The 27123-nt window shown below is 37.2% G+C and overlaps 1 protein-coding gene across 1 annotated transcript; it reads right to left on the bottom strand.

Annotated features, from left to right (window-relative positions):
- Positions 1-332: 332 nt before the first annotated feature.
- On the bottom strand, positions 333-27123 carry stat6 (signal transducer and activator of transcription 6, interleukin-4 induced; the record flags this gene model as incomplete). Its single annotated transcript, XM_036137385.1, is given in 21 exon segments — positions 333-2994; positions 3113-3193; positions 6072-6107; positions 8199-8240; positions 9198-9239; positions 11304-11364; positions 11468-11617; positions 13929-14059; positions 14155-14249; positions 14337-14540; positions 15812-15904; positions 17786-17908; positions 17992-18079; positions 20729-20896; positions 21550-21666; positions 22610-22758; positions 23955-24058; positions 24641-24791; positions 25808-25882; positions 26138-26285; positions 26978-27123. Coding segments are annotated over 21 exon segments (2235 nt in total). The 3' UTR covers positions 333-2951.

Here is a 27123-nt window from a genome sequence, read left to right on the forward strand (position 1 = left end):
GTTTTTTTCTTTACCCCCAGTGTGATTTCAATGGCTGAGGTCGAGTAGAATTTAAATTTTAAGGACATTTTAAAAGTAGAATTTCTTTTCTAACGGAAACGTTATGATGTACAGTGTAAGATTTTCTTCTTTTTTTTTATAGATTGATGAAAATGGATTGGAACTGGATTGATAGGAATTATAAGGTGCTCGCTATACATGTTATTCATAGGTGATACAAATCCTCTTGTGTGCCAACATTAGTTGGTCATAATTGGTCATCTTCCATGGTAACAGGCACAGTTTGGCCATAGTTCGGTTTTAATATCCCAAAAAAAACTGTTTGCAATTCCTTTTTTGTTTGTGTTCTTTTCTATTTATTTGCGGTGTATACAATCAACAAAGTACATTTGCATATGCTGCACAGGAAAATCTTTAAGACATATGAGACGGGGAGTACATGTAACATTTTACATCTCTGGCCCAAGTTCCACTAACATAAACAAACCCGAAAGGCTATTTTTGTGACCTGTCTATCTGCTACTGCTTGTAAAGACACTGCAGTGTTTTTGAAATAATGAAAGTAACAGTTGTGAGGATGAATATATTTGTAAATAAATCTACTCAAATATTTTTATCAATTATAAACTGACTAAAATTGAAATGCTCTGTGTAGGTTATGCATCACAATGATGTCTACTAAAACCAACATGTGTGAAACACAGAGCATGTTTGTGACAAGGAACAATGAACAAATTGGTATATAAAAACATGGGAAAATAATGGCTTCCAGGGTAAGCTGTTAAAACCTGAACTTAGCTTATGAAAATACTTTTCATAACATTTTCCAATTCAAATAAAAGACACTAATTAAAACACAAGAACTGTAAAAAAACAAAAACAAAAAACAAAACAAAAAAATAACAGAAATTTTTCATCACAATATTTATTTAAAAAGAGAAAGTTCTGATTTCTTTAAAACACAGATTTAAAGAAACAGGTTTGTCCACCCCCCAACACCCCCAAACCCAAGTATTTTGATGACTCTCTCAAATCTGTTGCATATGGGACTAATCTGCATGTATACTAAAACAAGATGCAAATAGACCACCACTAGTTATTTTTTACTGTGGGTATGATAACAGCTACACATGGTCTCAATAGAACTTTTGAAAAATGTACTCTTTAATTGTAGTTGTAATTTTTTATTTAACTTTATCTTATCCGCTGTTAAAATTGTCAAAAGCACATCACTTATAATAGTGTGAAATAGTTCAATATACAGTAATTCATTTACAAAACAGCACATTTCAGAATCTGTATGGCGTTGGCCTAACATGCTAACTCTTGTGCGGGGCGTAATATCTATGTGTCTTTTGGATGAGCTGATCATATGTCATGTATGTACATTAGAGCATTATTATGAGATAAATGTATGTATGTATGTATGTATGTATGTATGTATGTATGTATGTATGTATGTATGTATGTACTCTAACAGTGTGTTTGCTGCAGCTTTAACTCACAGATGTAACTAAAGCCTCGTCCACCACCATTACCCTATCTGCCATCATCATGGTATATTTCTGCATTCAGCAGTGACGGAAAAGCCTAACATTTCCTGTGCTACTAAACTCAGCTTTAACAAAGGACACCAACTCCATCTGATCCCCAGCTGCTTCATGCATATTGTTTATTATTGTGTGGTTAAATGTTCACCATGCTGAAGCTTAAGTATTTAGTCAGTAATGATTGATTATACGACTGTAGAATACAATTCCAATGAAATCAACACAAACAACACAAAACAAATAGCAAAATGACAAGAAGGTGGCATCCAATAGGGTGCACTAGATTGTAGCGTCCCGAACCTGCTGCTGTGCAGTAATTCACCTACTTAGCTTCATACAAGCAAAGCAAGAACACAAATGAAGTGGGAAAAAAATCCACAAATCATGTTTCAGACAGATAAGCTTATGAAGTGTAAAAAGAAATCACAAAAAAGCCAATAAATTCTGATGGGTTTATGATTTAAAGTACTCAGAGTAAACTGATCATGTTGGGTCCCTCAGATTAACGATGGAGATGAATACTGGAAAGGCAGAGAGGTGTCACATGAATATTTAATTTAAATGAAGTAACTGAAGCAGCAGCACCAGTAAAAAGCATCAAGAACATTTTTTTCATTCAACATTAACACAATTAGTTTTTTTCTCTACATTTAGGGCATAATTTTGACCCTCTCCCACTTCAGAGGGAGTCCGTTAGATAATGCAGGTGCTGAAATTCACTTCACAAGTGCTTATTTTTTATGTTGTTTTTAAGAATAATCCAGTTCACAAGTTGTCAATCTAAGCATTTTAGATTTTGAACCAGTGATGGTCGAATGAAGCACAAACGCACACACACATACATCCATACGGATTTATACCTTTAAGCCGTTTAAACATGCTTTTCATTAAGTCCCCATTTTTGCATCTTTTTCATTGGTCTGATGCAATAGTCTAAACTTAAATGGTGCGTTTTTATTAGTTGGAGGTGGAGAAAAAAAAATCATAATTCAAAGAAATAAAGGCTTGACAACATCGGTCTTTGTTACTCTTAAAAAGTGTGTTTTTCTGAGAGAAAATAGTTACTGAAATAAATACAATTTAAGTAATATTCTGATTTATTAAATATGACTGTATATCCCTAAGGATCCTGTTATTGGACACTTTAGACTGGTGCTGAACTTTTAGTAACCCATTTTCATTTGGCGACTTCCGTCACAGACTCTAGCTTTGGTGGCTATGATCACTCTTTACCAGAGGTATAGCATTAGCCTCTATAAAGTTTCTATTTACAAACAGATCAAACTGTAGATCCTGATGAAGAAAATAGGACAAGCACTTGAGTCTTATAAGATGAGTTTGTCTTCAGTCTTGACTTTATTTCTGCTTTGACCTTCAAAGTCAGCAAAGCAGGAGAGTTTTCTAACAAGCCAGGTGGTTAAAAAACTCATAATCCATGGGTGGACTAGAAGACAAAAAAAAGACACAATATTAATATTTTACATGGTCCAATAAAACTTTTAATATACCATAATATCCCACTAAATGCAATTAAAGGGGTTTACGGAACAGAAATAATTTACTTTGGTTCAAGAAAGCCAGCACCATTCGGGGAATCACTGTCAGGAATCTGTAACGCCCCCATTGCCTCGCCGAATTGCTCCCTGAAAGAAACCCCACATTACCACTTTATAAGCCAGATTATTGTAGTTTTCAATCAAGGTAACCTGATTAAACACATTATATGTACACAAATGCTGCACCATACATATTTCTTTCCTTTAATGCTTTCTCTGTTCCATTTTAATGTTTCAGATTAAACAAATTTCATCATGAGACAAAAATAACCCGACTAAATACAAAATACAATTATACAATTAGGATTTCAATTTGTTTGGTTAACAAAGTTATCCAAACCAACCTGGCCCGATATGTAAAAGAAATGACTGGCTCCCCGCAATCCAGCGTGATAACTGGCAATGAGCCTGTGACGAGGAGGACATTTGTTCTGCTCTTTCATACAGAAGTGTTTTTCTTTTTTTCCTTTTTGAGTTTTTAAGCCATTCAGAGGTGTGCTTTGGATCATTGTCTGGTTGTATAAACCAAAAATATGCATGAGCTTAGGGTTACAAACTGATATTCGGACATTCTCTTTAGGGATTTTTTGCTAGACAACAGATTTTATGTACCACTACCTAGAACTGCTAAATGTCATTAAAAAGTCATTATTTTTTATACAATATATAATGGCCAACGTGAAGTATTATCACTAATAATTTTGTTCCTATGTGCACCTATATAGAGTAAAAATTTACTATTATCCTTTCTGTGCTTTTCATGGCTGCTCCCATCTTGGCATCCAACTAATGTGGTGTCAATCAAATTACACGAGAATTTTCCTAATCGTGACTTAACAGCACCAGCCTCCAGAATACAAACATGCTACTTTACTTGTATGAGTCAAATAGTGAGCAGATCTGTTCTAAATAGGGATGCAAGTTATCGATTAATGAGTTAATCTAAAGTTGATTGATCTTATCTATTGACTAACGAAATATTGAAAAGTGGCCATGTTCTTAAAAACCTTAGTTTAACCTTCATCAAGAGAGGCTTTCAATAACACGGAGGGCTAAGTTGCATACAATATGCTGAATTTTAAAAGAAGAACATCATAATATTTGAACAGCTTATTGTGCCAACTGAATTAAATATTGACTGAATAAACAAAAAATGTGTTTTTATTTTTATTATTAAATTCGGACATATTTATAAAATATAACAAAACAGAAACCTATTAGGTTACTGAACCCACAAGGTGAAGAGAATAAAACATGAAAAATGAATAATCCCCACGAAATCCCTCACCATCAACAGTGCATTTGGCATCATGTCGTTTTCTTTTATGTAACAATATTTTGTGTAATGCCCTCCATTTTTCTTTCATAACATCGTTGCCTTCTCACAACCAATATGTGCTCTCTACAATTGAATTTCCAGGGACTGCAGCTTCTGTGTGGGTACATTTATTTGGCTTTTTATTTGGATTATATGATGAAAACATCATCATATAATCCATGAAATCATTGTAATAGTAAACACATCACACACTGCACACTTGTGCTGAAACAGTCTATGAAATGGGCTGGTGGTCCATTAGATTGTCAGCAGGCGGGGTTTATGTGTGTATCTGAGGTTCAGTGATGCCTAGTCCACTTATTATAAGTGACGTTGGGCTTATTATTCTCTAGTCACTTGAAAATTTTGAGCCAATGTTATTTCCTCTAATAATGTTTTGCCTAACTCCGATTTGCATTGTGAATAGGTTGAAACACATACCAAATGTTGTTCTAAATTAGTTAAGCTAATTTGATCTAATTCCATATTCTTTAAGATGAACTTTGGTTCTCTTAGATCTGCAGTGAATCAGGATTCACTGAATCATTCTGATGATGGATTTCAACTATCTTTATTTGTCCTTTTGTGTGTAGTTCTGTAGCTTCTTTTTATCTTCCTTTTGATTAGTGGTATAGTTAAGCTTCTCTAGCCTATAGGAGAGGATTTGTCGATTGAAATATAGTGTTAATTCAGATAAACAGCATTCTATAGTGATGTTCCCTGGATGTTCATTTATTTCTGTTAATAAATTCTTGAGCTGGAGGACACGCTGGAGAGACTATGTCTCCCGGCTGGCCTGGGAACACTTTGGGATTCCCCTGGAGGAGCTGGCCCAAGTTGCTGGGGAGAGGGACGTCTGCGCCTCCCTACTGAAGCTGCTTCCCCAGCGAGCCGAAACCGGATAAGCGGAAGAGGATGGAAATTCTTGAACTTGGAGAGAAGTTGTCCTTTATTCTATAAGTTTACTGTTAAAATAACACAGTGCTCGAATCCCCCTTTCAACTATTGTCCTGATATCAGCTGGTTTGGCTGATATTCACCGGACAATACCCAACAGACCGAAGGTTATTTATTAAACATTAAATAACTTAAAACATGCGTAATGGCATAACAGTGTTGTTGTCTGACAGGCTCTATCTGGGTGTTTTTTTGACACAGAACCAAAATGTTTTGATTAATCACAGTTAACTTATGATTGAACTATTGATAACTTTTTTCTGTAGGCGGCCAGGTTGGTGTGGATAGTTCTCCTTTTATAAATACTATTTATGGATTTATTCAGGTTTTCTTCTTATATCAAAATGCGCTTGATGGTCAGAAAGAGTGGAAATCTGACATACTCTGTCACAGCACTATATTAACAATAAATAGAAATGTTGGGCAACAGCTTCCAAAAATCCTATTCTCCCATGTATATATATATATATATGTATATATAAATGTATATATATATATATATATATATATATATATATATATATATATATATATATATATATATATATATATATATATATATATATATATGTGTGTGTGTGTGTGTGTGTGTGTGTGTTTACTTCATAAATTCAGTACAAGCTTAGAGGCTATTGAAAGATCTACATTAATGTTTTCAATGCAGCACAACAGCCTTAAAGTCACACTTACATGCTGTTGCTGTCCATATCTGTTAGTTCGGATACACTGCACATGCGGAAGACATTTAAACACATGGTCAGCAAAAGTAAAACAAAACAATGACTCAAAGCAATAACTGTTGCATTATCATTGCACACTATTAACAAAAAAACAAATAAACAATGTTAATTTCTCCCGATCAGTAATTGGCTGTGAGGTGGGTTTTTCTTCCATCGATTTCACACTGGCAGAAGTTTCCTTTGCTTTGCAAAATAAAGCGTCTCATGTCCCAGTTTATCATATCAGGGTTTCCGGCAGCGCTATCAAACTCACGCTACCGCCTCTCCAACATTCCAACAACAACAAAAAAAAAAAAAAACGAACGAATGAATGAACTCCATATGCTTGCATGTTTATTTGACGTTAACACGCGTTTTTTTTGTTGCTGCTTTTGTGCGTGCATATACTGAATGGCAGGGAAAAAACACATGGATACCCCCCCTCCCCTCGGTCCAGCAGTCAGTCCGCGCAAGACTTGTATTTTCTCCCCCCACCCCCAACAAATTCCTGCGGGAAACACTGCATATGTTTATCATCTACAAACTTGGACTGGTACTTTTGATGCATTACTTTTTAATGAACTGTGGGGAAAACCATCCAACCATTTAGCTTGGCAGGCACTGAAAAGAGGATGCACAGCACATACTGAGTATGGGAACAATTCAGGCTTACACTAATACCTCAATGTAGCTGCAAGCACAGACGCCAGAGCTCCAGCCCAAATGAATCGTGTGATAATGCCTTAATTTCATTATTTCGGTTCAGAGTGTAGCCTGTGGTTCCTGAGCCAATCAGAATTCCTGGGTTTCCCAAAACAGAGCGCATTTGGTATTTTATCTTGACAAAAAAAGCAGCAGCCTGCTAACATGTAAGCCAGTGAGAGAAGCAGACCAGAAATAGAACAGAATCATCATATACCTGTCCTGTTTACGTAAAAATTCAGTGGCAACACACCGTTTAGGAACAGTAGGCAGTTGTGTGTGTGTTCGAGCGAAACTACAGTGAACGGCTACCGTTAAGCTATAAGATATTTTGGATACTTAAACACTAGAGGTACGCATGTGTGGCCAGCAAGGGGAAACTAACAAGGAACGAGCATCAGTGTGATTGGCATGTGGGACAACCAATAGATAAGATGATTCCCCTGGAACGTGATGGACAGAGGGGGGTGAGAGCAGGAACAGAAGTCTGACAAATCCCTTCCTTTGGTGCAAACGGCAGGGATTGGTTATTTCAGGATGGAAGGATAGTTTTACTTAGTATAACAAAAAGTGTTTCTGAACAGGATTACTAAGTATAGGTTTAACAATATTACACCACAAGACTCATATTTGCTCACGCCTATTTAATTCACATTAAGACTTCTCTACATGAAAAAGTAACAATAGGGAGTGTTTAGGTGTAATATTGGCTTACATAATTTCAGCTGCAGTCAGTGGTGGTGCTTGCATGAAAGGCACATTGGGCGATGAAATACATTGCATTCCCATACAAAACAAATGTATAGATCTCTCTAGTCCTATCAGCAAGTACTGTCTGCCAACTAAATGATAGGGCTGTGCATAAAAATCGATATAAAGATTAATATCAATATTTTTAAAAACGATTTAATATCGATATTCTGGCTTTCAATATCGATATACCTCTCAACCTCTAGGGGGCGTTATTACAGCGCAACCATTACAGTTCACAGCAAAGGAGAGCGAGTGAGACGAATTTGTGGAACGGCCGACAGGATTTTAGAAGCTCCTTTGTCCCTAAAATCAGATGTTTGGGCACATTTTTGGTTTCTGTGACACGTTAAATGCATTGAAGCAAATGCACTTTATTTTCCTGTTAATATGTCTGTGATCAATAAATAGAACATAAACATAATATTTGGCTGATTTTGGTGATTGAATCACTGAGCATTAATTCAAAGTAATAAATATCGATATTGGAATCAAATCAAGCTGAGCTATGTATCGAGAATCGTATCGTATCGGCTCATCCTAGATGATACCCAGCCCTACTAAATGAGCATGCAAACAATGATTAAATATTTTTAATTTAGGTGGTATTATTAGATAGAGTATAAAAGGGTAAAATAACACTTACATGGGGAGGCCCAAGTCATCCAAAGGTGGTGAAAGTGAAGGTCTGTAGATGCAAGTTCAAAGGAAACACAAAGTTAATAAAGCGAGAAAACATCCTCAAAGAACAAAATACTTTCATTTCTAGAAAAGGCAGACAGCAACTTAACTTAAAAAGCTATCCAAAAATCAATAGACTTTTACAGGCAAACACCTAGTTCTCTGTGTTTACCTCCATATCTTCCTAAAACCAAACATAGTTCCTACACTAGAAAGCTATTGTTCTGTTACAAAGCTGCACAAAAAGTTGATTAAGGCCACAGGCATTCAGTCTAAAGTTCTGACCTACAAATCTACTCGTTTTATATGTAATCTTGTTAAGAAACTATAAAAAATAAGCACAAATGTAAACAGCCTGTAACAATCGGCCATAAAATGTGTCAATTTAGTAAACCTTATACTATTTAAATGTATTTTAGCTAGTGCATTATTGTTTTTATAATCGATTTATTAAAAGTTTACAACAGCTTGTCCATGCAAATTCATGGGGTAAATGCATATCTCAGGCCCTTCTTACTACAGGGCAACAATGGCACGCCACTTAATCATTACAATTATCATCGTTATTATTGTGACTTTGCTATATTAATTTCTCAAAATATGCTTAAAATATTTGCAATATCAAAACAAAGTGACAAGTACTCTTTGGTAAACTATGATACAATAACTTGGAGAATCATCTCATTATCACTGAATCTTCAAAAAGGAATACAGTTCAAAGAGTAAATCAACAAGGTCCTAACTAATGTACACATTTATCATGCAAGCTTTGCTTTATGCACCTGTGTTTTAAAAATTTTCTATTTTTATGATAACCTAATTTTATACAATAATTTTTTTCTAGAAAAAATTGCCTTCTTCTGAAAGTGTAAATTAAATCAGAATTTGCAGAAAAGAAAGTGGCTGCAGCTAAACGACTGTGCAAACAGAGTGAGAAAGCTGACACAAATAAAGAGAGGCTTACATTGAGTAATTGTCATCGTCGGTAGATGGCACTTCGAGTTCACTGTACACAGAAACACATAGAGTACATCATATGTTCCCAATGATTTCAGCCTTATAAATGAAGCTTTTTGCTGAGCAAATGTATAGAAAAAGTTGTGGAAAAAAAATTGACCCGCATTATTAAAACATCCATCCATCCATCCATCCATCCATCCATCCATCCATCCATCCATCCATCCATCCATCCGTTATCTTCCACTTATCCGGGGTCGGGTCGCGGGGGTAGCAGCTTCAGTAGGGAGGCCCAGACGTCCCTCTTCCCCGGCCACTTGGGCCAGCTCCTCAGGAGGAACCCCAAGGCGTTCCCAGGTCAGCCGAGAGACATAGTCCCTCCAGCGTGTCCTGGGTCTTCCCCTGGGTCTCCTCCCGGTGGGACGTGCCCGGAACACCTCACCAGGGAGGCGTCCAGGAGGCATCCTGACCAGATGCCCGAGCCACCTCAACTGGCTCCTCTCGACGTGGAGGAGCAGCGGCTCTACTCTGAGTCCTCCCCGGATGACTGAGCTCCTCACCCTATCTCTAAGGGAGAGGCCAGACACACTACGGAGAAAGCTCATTTCAGCCGCTTGTATCCGCGATCTCGTTCTTTCGGTCACGACCCAAAGCTCGTGACGATAGATGAGGGTAGGAACGTAGATCGACTGGTAAATCGAGAGCTTCGCCTTTTGGCTCAGCTCTCTCTTCACCACAACGGATCGGTACAGCGCCCGCTTCACAGCAGACGCCGCACCAATCCGCCTGTCGATCTCCCGCTCCATCTTCCCCTCATTCATGAACAAGATCCCAAGATACTTGAACTCCTCCACTAGGGGCAGTACATCCTCCCCAACCCGGAGGAGGCACTCTACCCTTTTTCGGCTCAAGACCATGGTCTTTGATTTGGAGGCACTGATCCTCATCCGGGCCACTTCGCACTCGACTGCGAACCGCTCTAGTGAGAGCTGTAGATCACGCCCTGATGAAGCCAATAGGACCACGTCATCCGCGATTAGCAATTATTAAATTATTAAAACAAAGCATATCAAAACACAGCACAGTACTGTGAAATAAACATGATTTAAAGAAACATAATAGAGCATACCCCGCCTCTCGCCCAGTGAACGCTGGAGATAGGCACCAGCACCCCCGCGACCCCATGAGGGATAAAGCAGATCAGAAAATGGATGGATGGATGGATAATAGAGCATACAATCTCTTTCTATGTGCTCAAACCTTGGGCTATAATTTAGTTGTGATCAAATTCTGTTTTTCTCTGTTTTATACCAACCTTTTTTAATTTTTTGAATCAGCTTAAAAAAAATGTATCTTTCTCTATATTTGTGAAAATTGTAAAGAAAATCTCAGTTTGGGTTTTGGCATTAAAGCTTTACAGTATATATACTTTTGATAAAGGTAAATCCTTAATAGATTAGAATAAACATAGCTTTATTGTCCCACAAATTAAGGTGTGACAGTGGCAAAAGCATCTAGACAGTATACACCAGAGCTACACACTAGATTAACTAATATAAATAAAAAAGCTAATTTAAAGTTGTAAAGCAGAAGAGAATAAACTTATCAGAAGGGAAAATGTGCACAATTATTAGTTAATAATATGGCATATTCAAATAAATGCAAACATTGCATTAAAAAAATTCAATGTTCAAGTTAAACAGAGGAAAGACAGCAGCTATTATATATTCCTTTCACACATTTAAAGCTCCCTGATAAACAGATGTATGCTTCAGACAGATAAACATTGACACATTGAGACTGACACAAAATAATACATTTCATTTTGTGAGACTGAGTTAATTTCAAACAGATGAACATAATTAAGTTGTCGATCAGTTGCTGCAGTTATAAGGCTTATCACTTCTCTACATACTGATGCTGCCCATCGCTGAGTGTGTGCTTTAGATAGACACTCCATATCCATTTTTTCATAAAAAGGTTGATTTTTAAAAGTATTTTAGCTCATCTTTCCCATTGGTTTTAATGAATGTGAGGAGGGTTGTATTTAGGTTTGAGAATAAACCAAAATAAAATAAAATAAAATTGATTAATAAATTTTTCAACTTCTTACGGGCCAACTTTAGTCTGCAAAGACACCGGAATGTAGCCCGAATTGGTTGCCTGTGGACGCCCTGTTTAAAAAGAAAGAAAAGGAATCCCCTCAGGTCAAGGACTCCACAAGCAATCATTTTAAATGAACATTAAGTTTTCTCTGTTGACTTTGCACAGCCTTACCTGTGTAGAACTTTTTGAAAGCCTCATTTTTCGACAAGTTAGGATACAGGTATGTTATATCGTTAATATCTCGAATGCGATCACCAAGGCAGCGTATCTCAAGATCTCTCTTGGTGAAAGGCTGAAGGTTCTTGAACATCGTCATCCCATCTGGAGGAAGAGAATGTTTGAAATGTCAATGGCAATGTTTAAGTATCCAGATTTGTTGACATTTTCAACCTTTTGTCGTGGTAAATCTACACACTTTAATTTTTTATTTTTATTTTTTTATTTTTTTTTTGGGGGGGGGGGTTATGTGACAAACCAACAAAAACAGGTACATACTTTCAGACAGCAAGAATAAGAATTAATAGCTTTCTTTTTTCCCGTAATCTTTTCTAAGAAAAATCAGCAAAGTTTGGTGTGCATTTGTTTTAGCCTCTTTCGTCAATACTTTGTAGAACCACATTTCTCTTTAAAAACAACTGACATCCTTTAGGGATTATTTCTCTACCTACTTTGTACATATGAAGACTGAAACAATAGTTAATAGCAAAACTAATTAAGTCCAGTCAGATTGGATGGGGATTATCGGTCAACGTCTATTTTCTGGTTTTGCTACAGGTTCTTAGTTGGATTTAGGTGAAAAATATCTTTATACAATATAGAAAATAAAGTGAACTTGACTGTGCTGTAATTTATTAGGGACTAAATAGTATAGTACAATTTTGAAATTGTAAGTGGATTTAACTGCTTATATATTACTTTATTATATAAGGGCAGTTGTTATCAATCTGCACTGTAAATAAAAGGATTTTAAGCCTGCACTTTGACGGTACCATTCTCACACATATTTATGCTTTGCTGTAACACTTCCATTGTGGCTGTGGTTATAAGTTTAGGGTTGTTATCCAGCTGGAAGGTGAACCTGTACCCCCTGTTGGTCTCAAGTTTCTAACAGTATTGCCCTGTTTTAGCTCCATCCAGCTTCCCGGTCCCTGCTCCACACCACATATCTGCCACGACAATGTGTTAACTCTGGGGAAGGTTTGTTCAGGGTGATGTGCAGTGTTTTCTAGCCCGCAAAGTGGTTTGCATGTAGCTAAAAAGTTCAGTACTGAACTGAACTGGGGGGAGCACAATATGCATTTCCATATCTTTGCTATGTTCCCTGTGTGGCTTCTGACAAGCATTACAAAGGGCTTCTCATGGCTTTTTTCTCACAACGTTTCCAAAATGGCCAAACTTTCCAAATATGTGAGAAACCATTGTTCTGTTAACAGACTCTTCCATTCCAGCTATGGATCTCTTCACCTCCTCCAGAGTTTCTATGGGTCTTCAGCCTGTCTCCCTGATTAATAAGCTCTTCTTGCTAGCTTGTCGGTTTCAGACAGCAAGGTCTTGGTAGGTTTGAACTAGGGCTGGGTGATATGGACCAAAAATAATATCTCTATATTTTTTCTCTGAATGCAGATTTACAATATTTATCTCAATATGTTTTTCTTTTCATTAGGTAGTTATAAAAAAACATCTCCGAATCAAAGCTTTATCCTAACTGTTTCACAGGCAATTTTTTAACAAACAGCTGTAGATAAATATGAGAAACAGCTGAAAAACAACCTACAGGAATAAATAAACATATAATTCTAATGCAACATAGACCATCTCCATATAAACGATATAATCTCATTTTATATACCTTTTTTTATATCGATATTTTTTTAAATCGCAATATATTAGCCAGCTCTAGTTTGAAGTAATAACATATACCTGCAAGATGTTTTAGAGCTTTGGATATCCCAAAAAAGTAAAAAAAAAAAACTAAACAAAAAAAAAACTGGACTTTTTACCAGCAAAAAAGTCCAGTAGTTTTGTTTTTTTAATGTTTTTGAAGTAACCATGACCTGGGTGACTGAGAATCTTCACCAGCAGCTTTGGATATTGTTTTATAGCCTAGCTCTACCTTAACCCTCCCCACAACTTTCTCACTCACTGACACTGTTTATTGGTTTTCATGATGCTGTTTGATAACTAATGTTCTCGACTAATGTTCTCTGTCAAACCTCTGAGGTCTTCACGGAGCACAGCCATATTTCTACTTCTGAAGGTGACTTGTTGCACTGGATCAGATCTTAGATGATAGAACCACTGGTATTAGAGCAAATAGGGCGGAATACACACAAATTTTACAGAGTTGTATTTGTAAAACAATCATTTATCATTCCCTTTTAGTTCCCAACAAAGCACTACTTTGTTTCGGTTGATCACATAAGAATAAAATAACTCAAAATATGTTGGTGGCATGTGACAGAATGTGAAATGGGAGTATCCCTTTCCAAGGCACTGTGATAGTTTTCTGGCTATGTTAGACAAAGTAGTAATCCAATTTTTTTCTTTTAAATAGTCATTAAGTAAACTGTGTAATCACACAGTGCACAAGGCTTAAATTAAATGCAATCAAAACTGCCAAGCCATCACTTACTCTCATAGGTCACATAAGCGATGGTGATGGCTCCGATCTCCGAGTCACTAAAGCGCAGCAGGAATGTCCCATCGGTACACTGTTTTAGAACATGTTGTATATGTTGCTTCCCGATGAAACCAAATATAAGCCTAGTAAAACAAACATTGCAAACACTGGTCATTGTGACTGAATATAATGTGATGCCTACATTATACTGAATGAAAGACAAGAAGGTTTTTCTCACCCATCACTCCAGTAGGGCCTCAGATGTTTCTTGGTGAGATCCATTGCTCCCTCAAACCATTGCCAGAAAGTGAAATTTCGCTGTGCGAGGATCTCCTGCAAGAGTAAGAGTAAGAGTAAGGTAACATTTAGATTTGTGTGCCAGATAATTTCTGCAAAAGAAGGTTACATCCCACTACTTACTTTATTAAACTGGCACCAAGAAACCATCATGTTGCTGAAGTCATCTGCATAATCAGGCCTGTCAAAAATCTTCTGGGCTAAGAAGTGCTTGTTGAAAGCGTTAAGGTGGTGATTTGTCTGGACGTCTAAGCAAAACTTATTGTCTAGAGTTTCAACCATCATCTTCCAAGGTACACGATCTGGGACGACGAAGGGCAAACGGTCCTAAACACAGGAACAGAAAATATTACATTATATAATCAGAGCATCAGACCCTCTGGAAGATGCTGCCCCTTTGAGCTGTAACACAAGGGAATCACACCCACCACCAAGTGCCCAAGTGTGAAAACACAGCTTTTTAGGGGTTAAATTATACAAAATCTATTGCTGAACGTGACCTTGAAATCTTGGGCATATAGATGGGATTGAGAAATAATATCCAAGAGAGAATATGATACAGGGTCTTGGCATAATCTTTAGACTTTTTAGACTAGCGTCTCTGCTATTCGCGGATGATGTGGTCCTATTGGCTTCATCAGGGCGTGATCTACAGCTCTCACTGGAGCGGTTCGCAGCCGAGTGCGAAGCGGCCGGGATAAAAATCAGTGCCTCCAAATCCGAGACCATGGTCTTGAACCGGAAAAGGGTAGAGTGCCTCCTCCGGGTTGGGGAGGATGTACTGCCCCTAGTGGAGGAGTTCAAGTATCTTGGGGTCTTGTTCACGAATGAGGGAAAGATGGAATGGGAGATCGACAGGCGGATTGGTGCGGCGTCTGCTGTGAAGTGGGCGCTGTAACGATCCGTTGTGGTGAAGAGAGAGCTGAGCCAAAAGGCGAAGCTCTCGATTTACCGGTCGATCTACGTTCCTACCCTCATCTATGGTCACGAGCTTTGGGTCGTGACCGAAAGAACGAGATCCCGGATACAAGCGGCTGAAATGAGTTTTCTCCGTGGTGTGTCTGGGCTCTCCCTTAGAGATAGGGTGAGGAGCTCAGTCATCCGGGGAGGACTCAGAGTAGAGCCCCTGCTCCTCCACGTCGAGAGGAGCCAGTTGAGGTGGCTCGGGCATCTGGTCAGGATGCCTCCTGGACGCCTCCCTGGTGAGGTGTTCCAGGCACGTCCCACCGGGAGGAGGCCCAGGGGAAGACCCAGGACACGCTGGAGGGACTATGTCTCCCGGCTGGCCTGGGAACGCCTTGGGATTCCCCCGGAGGAGCTGGCCCAAGTGGCTGGGGAGAGGGACGTCTGGGCCTCCCTACTGAAGCTGCTACCCCCGCGACCCGACCCCGGATAAGCGGAAGATAACTGATGGACGGATGGATGGATGGATAGATGGAAAGACGTAAACATGTCTCTCTACTGCCAAACACGCTCTAGCTTTCGACAACTAATAACATAGAGGGTGAACTGTTTTACAGGCGAAAAGGGTGAGAAACAGAAACACTTGCAGGTTCATAAAAGACTTAATTGAAACCAAATAATAACTTGACACCTACTGGTTCAGAAAATGCACTGTCCCATATGATGGTGGCTAACGCGTTGTTGTCCTGACTGCCATGAACAATGACGACCACAGGCTGGGAGATTATCTGTAAGAAGAGACATCAGGTGATGTAGTTTTCATTTTCGTGAGAGTTGAAACTAAACAATCATGGATATGGTTGTCGTTCAAGTCATAAGTTTACAGAACTTTATCATGAACAAAAATGTCATATTAAATTTGGTCTTTTAACAGTATTTTGGACTGTTCTATTTTCATTATTGAGCTTTAGTAATAAAAAAAATAGAAGTGTATATACAAGATTGGATTTAAAGTTGAGATTTTCTAACCTTCACAGGGTTAAAATTACGCATACAGGCTCAAATATATACATAATCACGGCATATTTCTGGCTGTATCTTTGACTACCCTTCTTATCAGAACTGGTTGAGTTTAATTGAACCCAATAGTGGAGATTAGGGGAATCCAGCAGCTTAATATCAATTTATCTTTTTAGAGCTAATTTATTCCAAGTTTCAACCATCTAGCTGTAAACATGTAATTCAGTTAAAGATGTTAGAGGTAGTCCTCCTTCTTTTTATAGCCAGCTTCTTTAGCAATGAGCTTTTGTGGCTTACCCTCCTTGTGGAGGGTGTTAATGATTGTCTTCTGGAAATCTGGCAAGTCAGCAGTCTTCCTCATTGTTGTGTAAGCAAAAAACTTCCATCCATCCCTGAATTTTCTATACCAGCCCCCTATGCAGGGTTGCAGGGGGCTGACTGTTTTCAGCTGTTAATGGGTTAGAGGTGGGGTACACCCTGGACATGTCGCCAATCCATCACAGGGCAACACAGACACACACATGACAAACAACTATGCACACACATACTTACACCATAAGGGCAATTTAGAGAGCCCAATTAATTTAATAGTCATGTTTTTGGACTGTAGCTGGAGAACCTGGAGAGAACCCACGCATGCACAGTGAGAACATGCAAACTCCATGCAGAAAGAACCCAGGTGAAACTCAGGGGTCAAAGCTGGGATCTTCTTGCTACACTGCTACCAACTGCACCTCTCTGCAACCCTTACATATCTATTACTATTAAAATGACTGTGTTACATGCACAAGTGCCCTTTCACAAACAACTACAGGTGCTTGGTTACAGGTCCTTACAGATTCACTTACATACAGTACACCCTTATTTTTATCTTCAGCTACCACATTATACATGTCGTATTAAATAATACTACATATACTTCAGCAATGGTATCAAGGTGTTACTTTATTGTATCTGTTATACTATATCTGTTGGTTGTGCTGTTTGTTTACATCTCTCTTTGCAGGTGATGAAGCAGACTGAAGACGTTTTATCATTCTCTCCCTTTTATCTCCTCTTTCTTTCACCTTTTCTCCTTTTTTTCTTGTTTTTTCTTTCCTCTTCTACTTTCTCATTGTAGTGTCCATATATATAATAAAAAAATTAAAAATGACTGTTACAATTGGTGCTACAAAAGACAAAATCGTTAAAATTACACGAAAGAAAGGCTTGAAATATTTTATTAAATGTGCAAGGGATCTATATATTTTCTGAGTTTCACTTTCCTAAATGAGAAACAAAAAATATTGAACTTTCACAATATTCACATTTTCTGAACTGTACTTGTATATTTAGCCAGTTTCTATCTCCCACACCGGTAGTATTTCTTGGCTGCTGAGTTTATTGAGGGTGGTGGGGACATTTTAGGCGTGGTAAAGAAAAAAAGTGTCTAGACAATGAGAGCTAATCATAATAAATATCATGATTACAAATTTCCAGCAACAGTACAGCCATTTATTATCTTCCTGAACCTGGGCAGCTCTAGTTTGAATAAATCATTATACCCCAAATTTGAATATGACATTCATGTCCATGATAAGTGTGTGTAAACTCCTGACTGTTGCTGCATGTAGTGGGAAGTTATAAAGGAAATTAAGTTTGTGCCAAACCTTTACAACGAAAAACGCATCATTAGTAGAGATGGAGATTTTTGCGGTGAACAGGAGTGCAAACTTCTCCTCTGTCACTGATTCAGCTCCCTTTCTGTCTGCTCGTTTTATTTTCTTTATGGACTGTTGATGAAAAAGACAAACATTTTCAACAAGACGGAAAATTTAACAAGTATTTGATATGATAAACGAGGAATGATAAATACCATGTTTCTGAAGGTAGCATTTGTGGTCCTGGTGGCTGTGTTTTTATCCATGACCGATGTATTGTTGATGAGCTCCCCAACATTCTCACTGTGCAACAAATGTTCCATGTTAAGTTATTATGCAATGTATGGCGATTACCATTTCACAATGAAACTGGAGGGTTAGACTTTTTTTAGATTTGTTATTTTTCAATCAACATAAAATCAACAATCTAATAAACAAAGAAAACAAGCTTTATTTACTGTTTCTTCAAATTAGTAAAATAATTAACTGAACAATATGATTACCGGAAGTAGTTTATTCTGCCAAATGTTAAATCTAACATTATATATGTATATACAGTATATATATATATATATATATATATATATATATATATATATATATATACACAGTATATATATACAGTATATATATACAGTATATATATATATATATATATATATATATATATATATATATATATATATATATATATATATATATATATATATATATATATATATATATATATATATATATATATATAATATTACTGAAAGACCTAAAAAAAAGTATTTATCCACTTGTTTAATAATGATTTTTCAAAAAACAAATTGCAGAGCTGAATTTTACCTGCCACTCCAAGCTGTGATTTTTGTCAGATCTGTACAATTAACAAACAACTCAAACAGATCCTTGGCGACATGTAAAGATTTCAGACTGTAGACTGAAAGATCTCAAAAAAGTGCTACAAAACCATTTCTACAGCTTTGAGACAACAGCAGACAGTTGTAAGAGCTATTATCCAAAAATGGAGAAAAAATTAAATTGTAATTTAATCCTTTCTAGGGATGGTCGACTGAGCCAATTGACTCAAAGATCACATCAACGATTCATCCAGGACAACATCAAAAGCACTGGAGAAATGGCTTGCCCCCAGTTAAGGCCAATGCTCACCATTCAGCAATGAGAAAGAAGCTAGGCAAAAACAAGTGGTGCTCGCTGCAGAACCATAATATTTAATATTACATAAAATGTGCTCTTGTACTCAATATTAAATCATTATTTATAATGCAGTCGTGTGCTTATGGTGTGTTCTTTATTATTCTTGTAATAGTTTTGTGCTTTCTACATGAGTTTCAAGAGAGGTTGAGACCGGGGCTGGTTTTATTGAGGTGGGCAGGTTTTATGTTGTGTTTTGATAGGAAAATGTCAGCTCAGCCAGCCCTGCCAGTAATCGCAGCACACCCGTAATTATCCTTCTTCTAGTCACCACGATGCTATGTGAGACAACAAAGAAACACATAGTCCAAGCACCAACAGCTCATCTGTTGCCTCTGCTTGCTAGCCAAACAATGGGGCATTTCTCAAATTACGTCACATTTGCCTGGAGACAGTCCGGTTTCCTGGCTGGTCGGACAAGAAGAATGCAAACTGTAATGGCAACAATTGCAATACCAATCATTTTAGAACATGGCATCGTCCCAGGAGCTTCATTTCAATCCGCTTCAATAGAGAAACGCAGCGCAGAACAGCTTAAATCTTGGTTGAAATGTAGAGGCCTCAAAATGAGTGTAGAATTATAGCTAATACTAAGAAAAAATATATTTTATTACAGGCCTTTGTTTTAAAATTTTCTTGAGGTTATTGTAGAAAATACACTTAAAAACAACTTATTTTCAAGAGTTGCAAAGTTAATCATCCCGCTGTAATTAGACACTCCCGTCTCACCTTTACACATCCTTCTGTAATCATCACAAATGACGTTTGCATTGATGTTCAAAAATCTGCGCCCATGGTTCTGCAGTGAGCAACCTCTCGGCATCCCATTTTCTCTCTAAAAATAAACCTTTTAAAACACTCCTTATGTCTGTCTTGGAGGGTTTCCCTGCTTGATCTTGATACAAGGTCTGGGCAGAACCTTTTTCTCACGGCGTGCCCGCTACTGGACTGTGATTGGACAGGATTTAGATGGCTGTGTTGAAGTTGGAAAATGGGAAATGTCTCACACATTTGATGAACTGTAGTTGTGCAGTTCAACTGTGATTGTTTTAGCGATCAAACACTTTAGCCCAGGTCACGTTCACCTCTGAAAGTCAGACCTGGGCATTTTGGCAATTGTTTTGGATGCCCTCCACTTTTTCAGAGAGTTTTCTTTCTGTGTGCTGAAACAGCTGATGATTTATGATTGTTGTAATCTACAGACTAGCTGCTACGGGACCTAAAACAGCCATTTGGATCTCATCATGGTGTTTACCTCAACTACATGTCTAAAATTTAAACAATGCAAAGCACCTTCAAAATGCTGAGGAAGAATCATGTCCTGATGTTATATGTGTGTTTAAATTTACAGAGAATTTTGAAATGTATTTTCTTCAGTTTTGTTTTTACTTATAATACCTTAATTTCTCGGTTTTGTTCAAACTGATTTTGAATGTCCTAGTCCAATTATGTTAGTAACATCCCAGAGCCATAAATGTTTTACATATCTGTCATTAATTGTCCTATTCAGATTAATGATATTTGAAGATTGGGTGACGACCAAGCTTTCAGGTTACTGCTTTGACTATTGTTACATAACAGCACCCAGTCACACCTAGTTTTAACATTTCTTGACATCATTTTAGAAATGCAGGATTTAATGACACACAACCCAAATAACACCATCTTGAATAGTTGCTTCTTTACAAAAGCAATAGAGCAGGTAAGAAGATTCATCTTATACAGCTATGTGCTGCTTTGTATGTTACTCACCTCTGTTCAATAGTCATGCTCCTGGCCTGCTGTTCATTAACAATATCTGCAGTGACCTGCACAGGCTTTCCAGGTGCTAGTTTTTCTCCCAGCAGATATCTCACAGTTGCCGAGAACTTTGACTGGGTTTTAATGACCTGAGGGGGCTGTCTTTCAACTACAAAAGAGCTGTGAATGACAGAAATGTAATTAGTGACAGAATAACCTTTCTTCTTCACAAAGTGTCATTACTAAGGTGTGCGTAATTGTACTTGCAGCTGAACGACAACCCATTTTTCATATTTTACCACCAAAATGAGGACTTTGATGTATAGTGCAGAATTTTTTTGGTCCTCACTTTTTTGGCCTAGGGGTTAAGGGTTTAGGACAAAGGTGTCAATTAGGTTTAGGTTTGTTATAGACAGGTAAGCGTTAAGCTTAGGCCATAGAGAGGGTTAAAAATTAATGGAAGTCAAGGTACAGTCCTCACTTTGTATTGTTTTTTACTCTTTTTATGGGTTTTTGCGGCACTAGTGGCTTGTTTTTCACATAGTAGGCTGACGAAAAAGGGGGTATGAGAGAGGGGGAAAGACATGCAGCAAAGGACCTCGGGCCAGTATCGAACCCGGGTGTGTTTGTACTTGCAGCTAAATGAGAAAGGGTTGGAAATGAATGGAAGTTGATGTAAGGTCCTCAGTAAGTATGCAAAGCACAGATGTGTGTGTGGGTGTGTGTGTTTGCGCGGAACATGAGGGAAAAAGCTGAGCTGAATAATTTATCAGAGTTGATCATAGAATTTGAGAAAAAAATAAATACAGTGTGTGAACTGTCTCCAATGTCACCTTTGAAGCAGAAGCTGAAGAAGTTTATGCAGCCTTTCTCTGATGTCTTGGATGTGCTCAGGAATCAGTGAAACCTCCTGGTTAAGGTTACTGTTCACTGCAAACAGCTGCTCAGCCCTGATAAACAGGACGCATACAGAAACAAAAAATATACATGTAAAACACAATTTCAAAGAGGGTCAGGACAATTTGTGTATTTTTCTTATAGCCTGCTCAGTTTATCAGTTTAGTATCACAGGTTCTTTATACACAACTATGTAGAGGATCTGCCTTCTTGCATGTGTTGACACTGTAACTCCAGGGTACTTCATTTGGCAGTATGATTAAGCCTTAGTTTGTCAAATACAGACAACAAAAAATTAATAAGCATTTAAGTATGGTTTATGGGTTGGGTTTCTGTAATGATATCAATGTGTAAGAACTCATCTTCAGAACCAATCTCGCTCAAAATGTTGATCAACACCGCGTAACCTTCTTTCAAAATTGCTTCCTCTACATTTGCTCCCGTCAGCTCCTACGTCAGCCTAGAGTAGAAAAGACCCAGCCAAGATGGCGGTGACGCAGGATGGGCTCCAGCGCGTAATGAGGTGTCTAGTATATTTTTTCTATGAGTAGGAAGGAGTGTGTGAATGCGGAGCGGCGGAGGGATATTTCAGCCGGTTTTGCTCATGGTTTCTGTAGCGCCTGCAGTGCAAGCAAGCAGGTCTCTTCATAGCTCGTGTTTATCGTCACTTATTTTAGAGCTCAAATAAGCTACTTCACTTTCAGAAACAAGCCCAAAAAGCCACAACCCGTGACTTGTGGAATTTACAAGCGCTTATAATAAGTTAATTAACACTTAAGCTATAGAAAATATATTTAACGAAAGTTTACCGTTATTCAGGGATTGAGATGTTATAAAGACAGTTTAATAGTTGAGCTAATAGACCTTTAAAAAGCCTGGAACTATAATTGAGATTAAACAATTTCGTACTAAATGTTATAATTGTTAAATACTGTCACGCACAGGATGAATGTTGAACAAAGCACAAAGGCACGGGCAGAAAGGGAGGCACCTCACCGGGTCTGCAGAGGGCTGAGGTCGTCCATAAAGGGAAATCCTATCAGGGATTTGTGCTGCTCACTCTTCCATACAGTCAACTTGTTAAAGAATTCCTCCTGACATCTTGCCAAATTATCGACACAATCCTTTAGCACCTCAAAACGTTCCTGCAAACAAAATCAAATTAACATATTGACAAAAACATCAAGAATAAAAATTCTTCTGGTTAGTAATGAAATGGACAAAAACCTAAACAAAAATGCTAAACAGTAGACAAGTACACATTTTGATATGGATAAATAGATCAGAAGCAAGTAGTATATAGTCATGAAGTGGAGGGAACATACTTGGGTTTTTTTTTATTCACAAACACAAATCCGAATAGTGAGACATGCATTTGAATTCAATCCCATTTTATCTGATGCTCCTTAATAATTCTCAGTCCAAGCAATTAACTAAATAGCTTAATCTCAGTATAATCATTTGACTATCAGCAAACATTAAAGAACAAACAACATCATGGTGGCCAACAAACACACCACACAAGTCAAGTCAGGGATAAAGTGGTGTAGAAGTTTAAAGTAGGGTTAGGTTATAAAACAATATCCAAAGCTTTGAACATCTCACAAAGCTCTGTTCAAGCCATCCCCTAAAAATTGAAAAGTTTGGCACAGCTGCAAACCTACCGAGATATGGCTGCCCACCTAAACTAACAGGATGCAATAATAATGTGAGAGATGTGTAATAATGAGATTATCTACAGTGTAGGTGAGGAAATTTGTCAATAGGAGAACTATTAGTCATGCTTTTAACAAATATTAAATACATGGCAGGCTAAGATGAAAAGTTGTAAAAGGCTATAAAAATCCTAGACTTACATGGATGTTGGACTTTCAAGGTGACAAAAATCCTGATCATACATCCAATCCTACAATGAAATTGCTTTGACCAAAACCATGACCAATCATAGTCAGGACCTAAAGGAAATTAAAATATATACCATAGAGGCTCTTGACAAAATATAGTTAGGCTTCTGATTTCTGGTCATTAGGTCATTCCTTAATTTAACAAATTAAAATAAACACTAGAGTTACACAAAATGTAAAATATTTTGTAACCTGTTTGAAAAGTGTAACAGGAGTCAAAAAGACAGCTCGACTTGCTAGCAAATCTAGGGCTCTTTACCATAATACCCATCCGTAATATAAGATAGTCATAGTTCAACAATGCAAACAATGAATAAAAAGACAATGTTGGACTGAATCAGGATTATGGCAGAAAAACTGGCAGTTTTGTCATGAGGGAATGCTGATATAAAAAGATATGATATTATGGACTGAAAGTGCTACTAATGCTTTCTCACCCTACTTAATCGTTGCATTTCAAACTGAGCTTGTTTGATTTTCATCACGAGCGACTCCAACTCTTTCTTTGTTTCCTTTGTAACTTCATTTGGCGTCAACGAGGCTGTGGAAACAAATAATTAGTATTAGTATATGATATTTTGAGTCCCATCCGCAGCAGCGCACACAACTCCATGTCCAATTACTACAATTCGGTGCTCTCTACACAAGCTCTGGAGAGTATCATTTCTAGGCTGAATATGAAACACTGGAATTTAAACTGGCCTCTTTTTAGTTGGAACAATATCAAATGAGAAAATGTTAACTCACAGCAATCAAGCCAGCAAAAGAGACATAAGCAAAGGCACAAAATATAAGCATTCTTTTCCAGAAAATCCTAAGCAGGAGTTAAGAGTATTAATCATTTACCACAGCACACATTAAAAAGGACTACAAAATTTCAAAAACAAAAACTTTGCTTATTTATTATGAAATTTTTTTTATTTTGTAAAGGGAAATAGTGCACAAACAACTCCTGTAACTCCCGATGAGCTCACTAATTTAGGTATTAACACATTTTATTGTAAAAGTAATCATGATTTTAAAGTGATTAACATAAAGTTTTGGAGAGAACTGCTGAAAAAATAAAAGTCCAGAGATTCAGTGTACTACACAAAATACCTGTAACGCAAACAACTGTCCTCACCTTTCTTAATTTCGAAGTTTTGCTTATCCCAGTTGTATTCTTCTTGCATTGTGTTTATCCTTTTTCTGAGCGCCTGAACCTGAGCCACCTTTTCATTAAGTTGATTCATAGCCTCTTCTTCAGGACTTGTCTTACATTCCTTGTACTTGTACTGAATGTTGGAAAGACAACATTATTTTACAAGTCAGTTTTTTCTACAAAAAACAACAAAAAGTAGTTTATGGTGATTTAACTTATGCATGAAAATCTATGGAAATTCATTGTCAGTTTCAGTATGCAGGGCACCCGTGAATCACTTCCTGCTGGAACTCAAAACTATAAAAAAAAAAACACTTGTCATCCAAGTAATTCTTTAACATCAACAACCTTACAGATGGTTTTGAAGCTAATAGCAGAAGTTGTGAAAATGTATCGCCACTTTTTGGAGTATTTAAGTGCACTTCAAGAGCAAAATTATGTTTTTGAAAGCTCATTCTTGAGCTCCAAAAACCAAATCACAGAAATCAGATGATTTTTATAAAAGTTGAACTGTTACCAGGATCAAAATGTGAATGTCAAGTTAATCAACTTAAAGGATCCGTGGTTGTCAAAGACTTCCGACTCAAATGAAGATGTTCATCTTAGTCTTTTCACTGCATTTTAAATTGATTTGTCCATCTTTAGATAAATATTAAATGTAAAGCAGATTGCTAATAAGGATTAGTTTTCTTTGCCAGAACAAAAAAGAATTGTCAAGAATCATACAGCTCAGACTGGTAAATTCATATTCTGTAAAGGACTATTTCACAGTTTTCTAACTGGAATGCATTTGATGATTCCTTATTTGAACTCTAAAATAAGTAATACCGTTCATTATAGCCCCATAACCTATAATTATAGCCATAAAGCCTTTATTGCAGACTTATATCTGTTTGTGAAACCAAAACAAAAGCATGTTCAGGGCTGTTTTTGGCAATAGTATCACCTTAAAATTAGATCAAAATCACAACCTGAACATATAGGCTGGTCAAACCTGCACTGAATTACAATACACCTATTACAGATTCAACAGTTTTCTTTGTGTTCCCAAAAATATTGTTAACCTTGTGTTGTTCTTGTTAACCTGATATCTTTGTATCATCTTAAGGATCATTACACCCTTCTAAATAGGATAAAAAGGTCCCTTACCTCTTTGATTAAAATCCTCTCTTTCCACAGAATGTTTTTCATCATCACAGCAAACTCCAGAGCTGGTTTATCAACCTGTAAAGAAGAAATCTTTCTGGTCATCTGGAAAACACTCTGTTTACAGTATGTCATTTAGCTGATACATCCTTTCATTTCCTCAAACTTAATCTATATGGTATTGATTGTGTTTTGCAGAAATGCTTAAATGGTTATGTAAAACAAAAATGTTCATCACATTACTAAATTTTTTGACACTGGTTTTGCTTAGTCAGCCAAAGTTTTTTTTTTTTTTTTTTTTTCAAACAACTCAGCGTCTGATTATTCACCCACCAAAGACCTGCACGTCTGCATCAGCTTCATCTTTTCCACTATGTTGCTCACATTCTGCTGAGAAACCACCTGCAAAAGTTGAAGTATCTGGCCCAGAAGAGCCTTTGCCCTGGCCTCTTGCTCGGTATTTTCCAAGGAAAAATCGTCCCTGTGAGGATACACACACATGCACAGACAGATTGAATATGTAAGCATACACAAAAGGATCCATAAATCCACAGGTAATTAGCAACCTGCAGTAGAAAATGATTCCTACCCTTGGAAATCTTTTACATTTTGTCACATAACCACAAATTTTAATGCATTTTTTTAATATGATAGACCAAGACAAAGTATTGTGCATAATTCTGGAGTGAAAAAAATTAATAGCTGGTTTTGGACATTTTGTACAATTGTACAGAGGCCTCTTCCCTGAATATTGCTCTCCTTCCCGTCTGTCAGTTTATGTGGGTGTCTTTTTAAATTTAAAGTGGTACTGTATGTTCAGAGTATGGCTTGAACAGCACTCTGGGAGATTATCAGAAGCTGGGATATTGTTTAATAAAAATCACTTTGTCTTAAACTTCTCTCTAACTTTACTCCTGACCAATCTGGTGTTGTGCTTGGTCTTCATTATGCCAATTATTCATTAAAGTTCTCTAAACAAACCTCTGAAGCCTTCACAAAAAAGATTAATTTATACTGTGATTCAATCATACACAGGTGAACTCTATAATAAAAAAAAACATTTATGGTCATAATATGACATGTGAAAAAGGTTCAAGGGCCATTTACACTTTTACAAGGTGCTGTATGCATAGCATGTTATTATAAGAATGCATGTCTGCATTAGTTGCTTACCAGCTCTGTTCTTCAATCCAGCTAGCAAGATAATGCCGGGCTTCAATTGGGAAGAGGTTTGGGGGATACAGGTTGGTGACTGTGTTTTCATGCATTCCAGTCAGTAGAATAGTCATCTCCGACCACTGGGCCATAATTAAGCAGTT

The sequence above is a fragment of the Fundulus heteroclitus genome, chromosome 1 (genome assembly GCF_011125445.2).
Source record: "Fundulus heteroclitus isolate FHET01 chromosome 1, MU-UCD_Fhet_4.1, whole genome shotgun sequence".
NCBI classification, from domain to species: Eukaryota; Metazoa; Chordata; class Actinopteri; order Cyprinodontiformes; family Fundulidae; genus Fundulus; species Fundulus heteroclitus.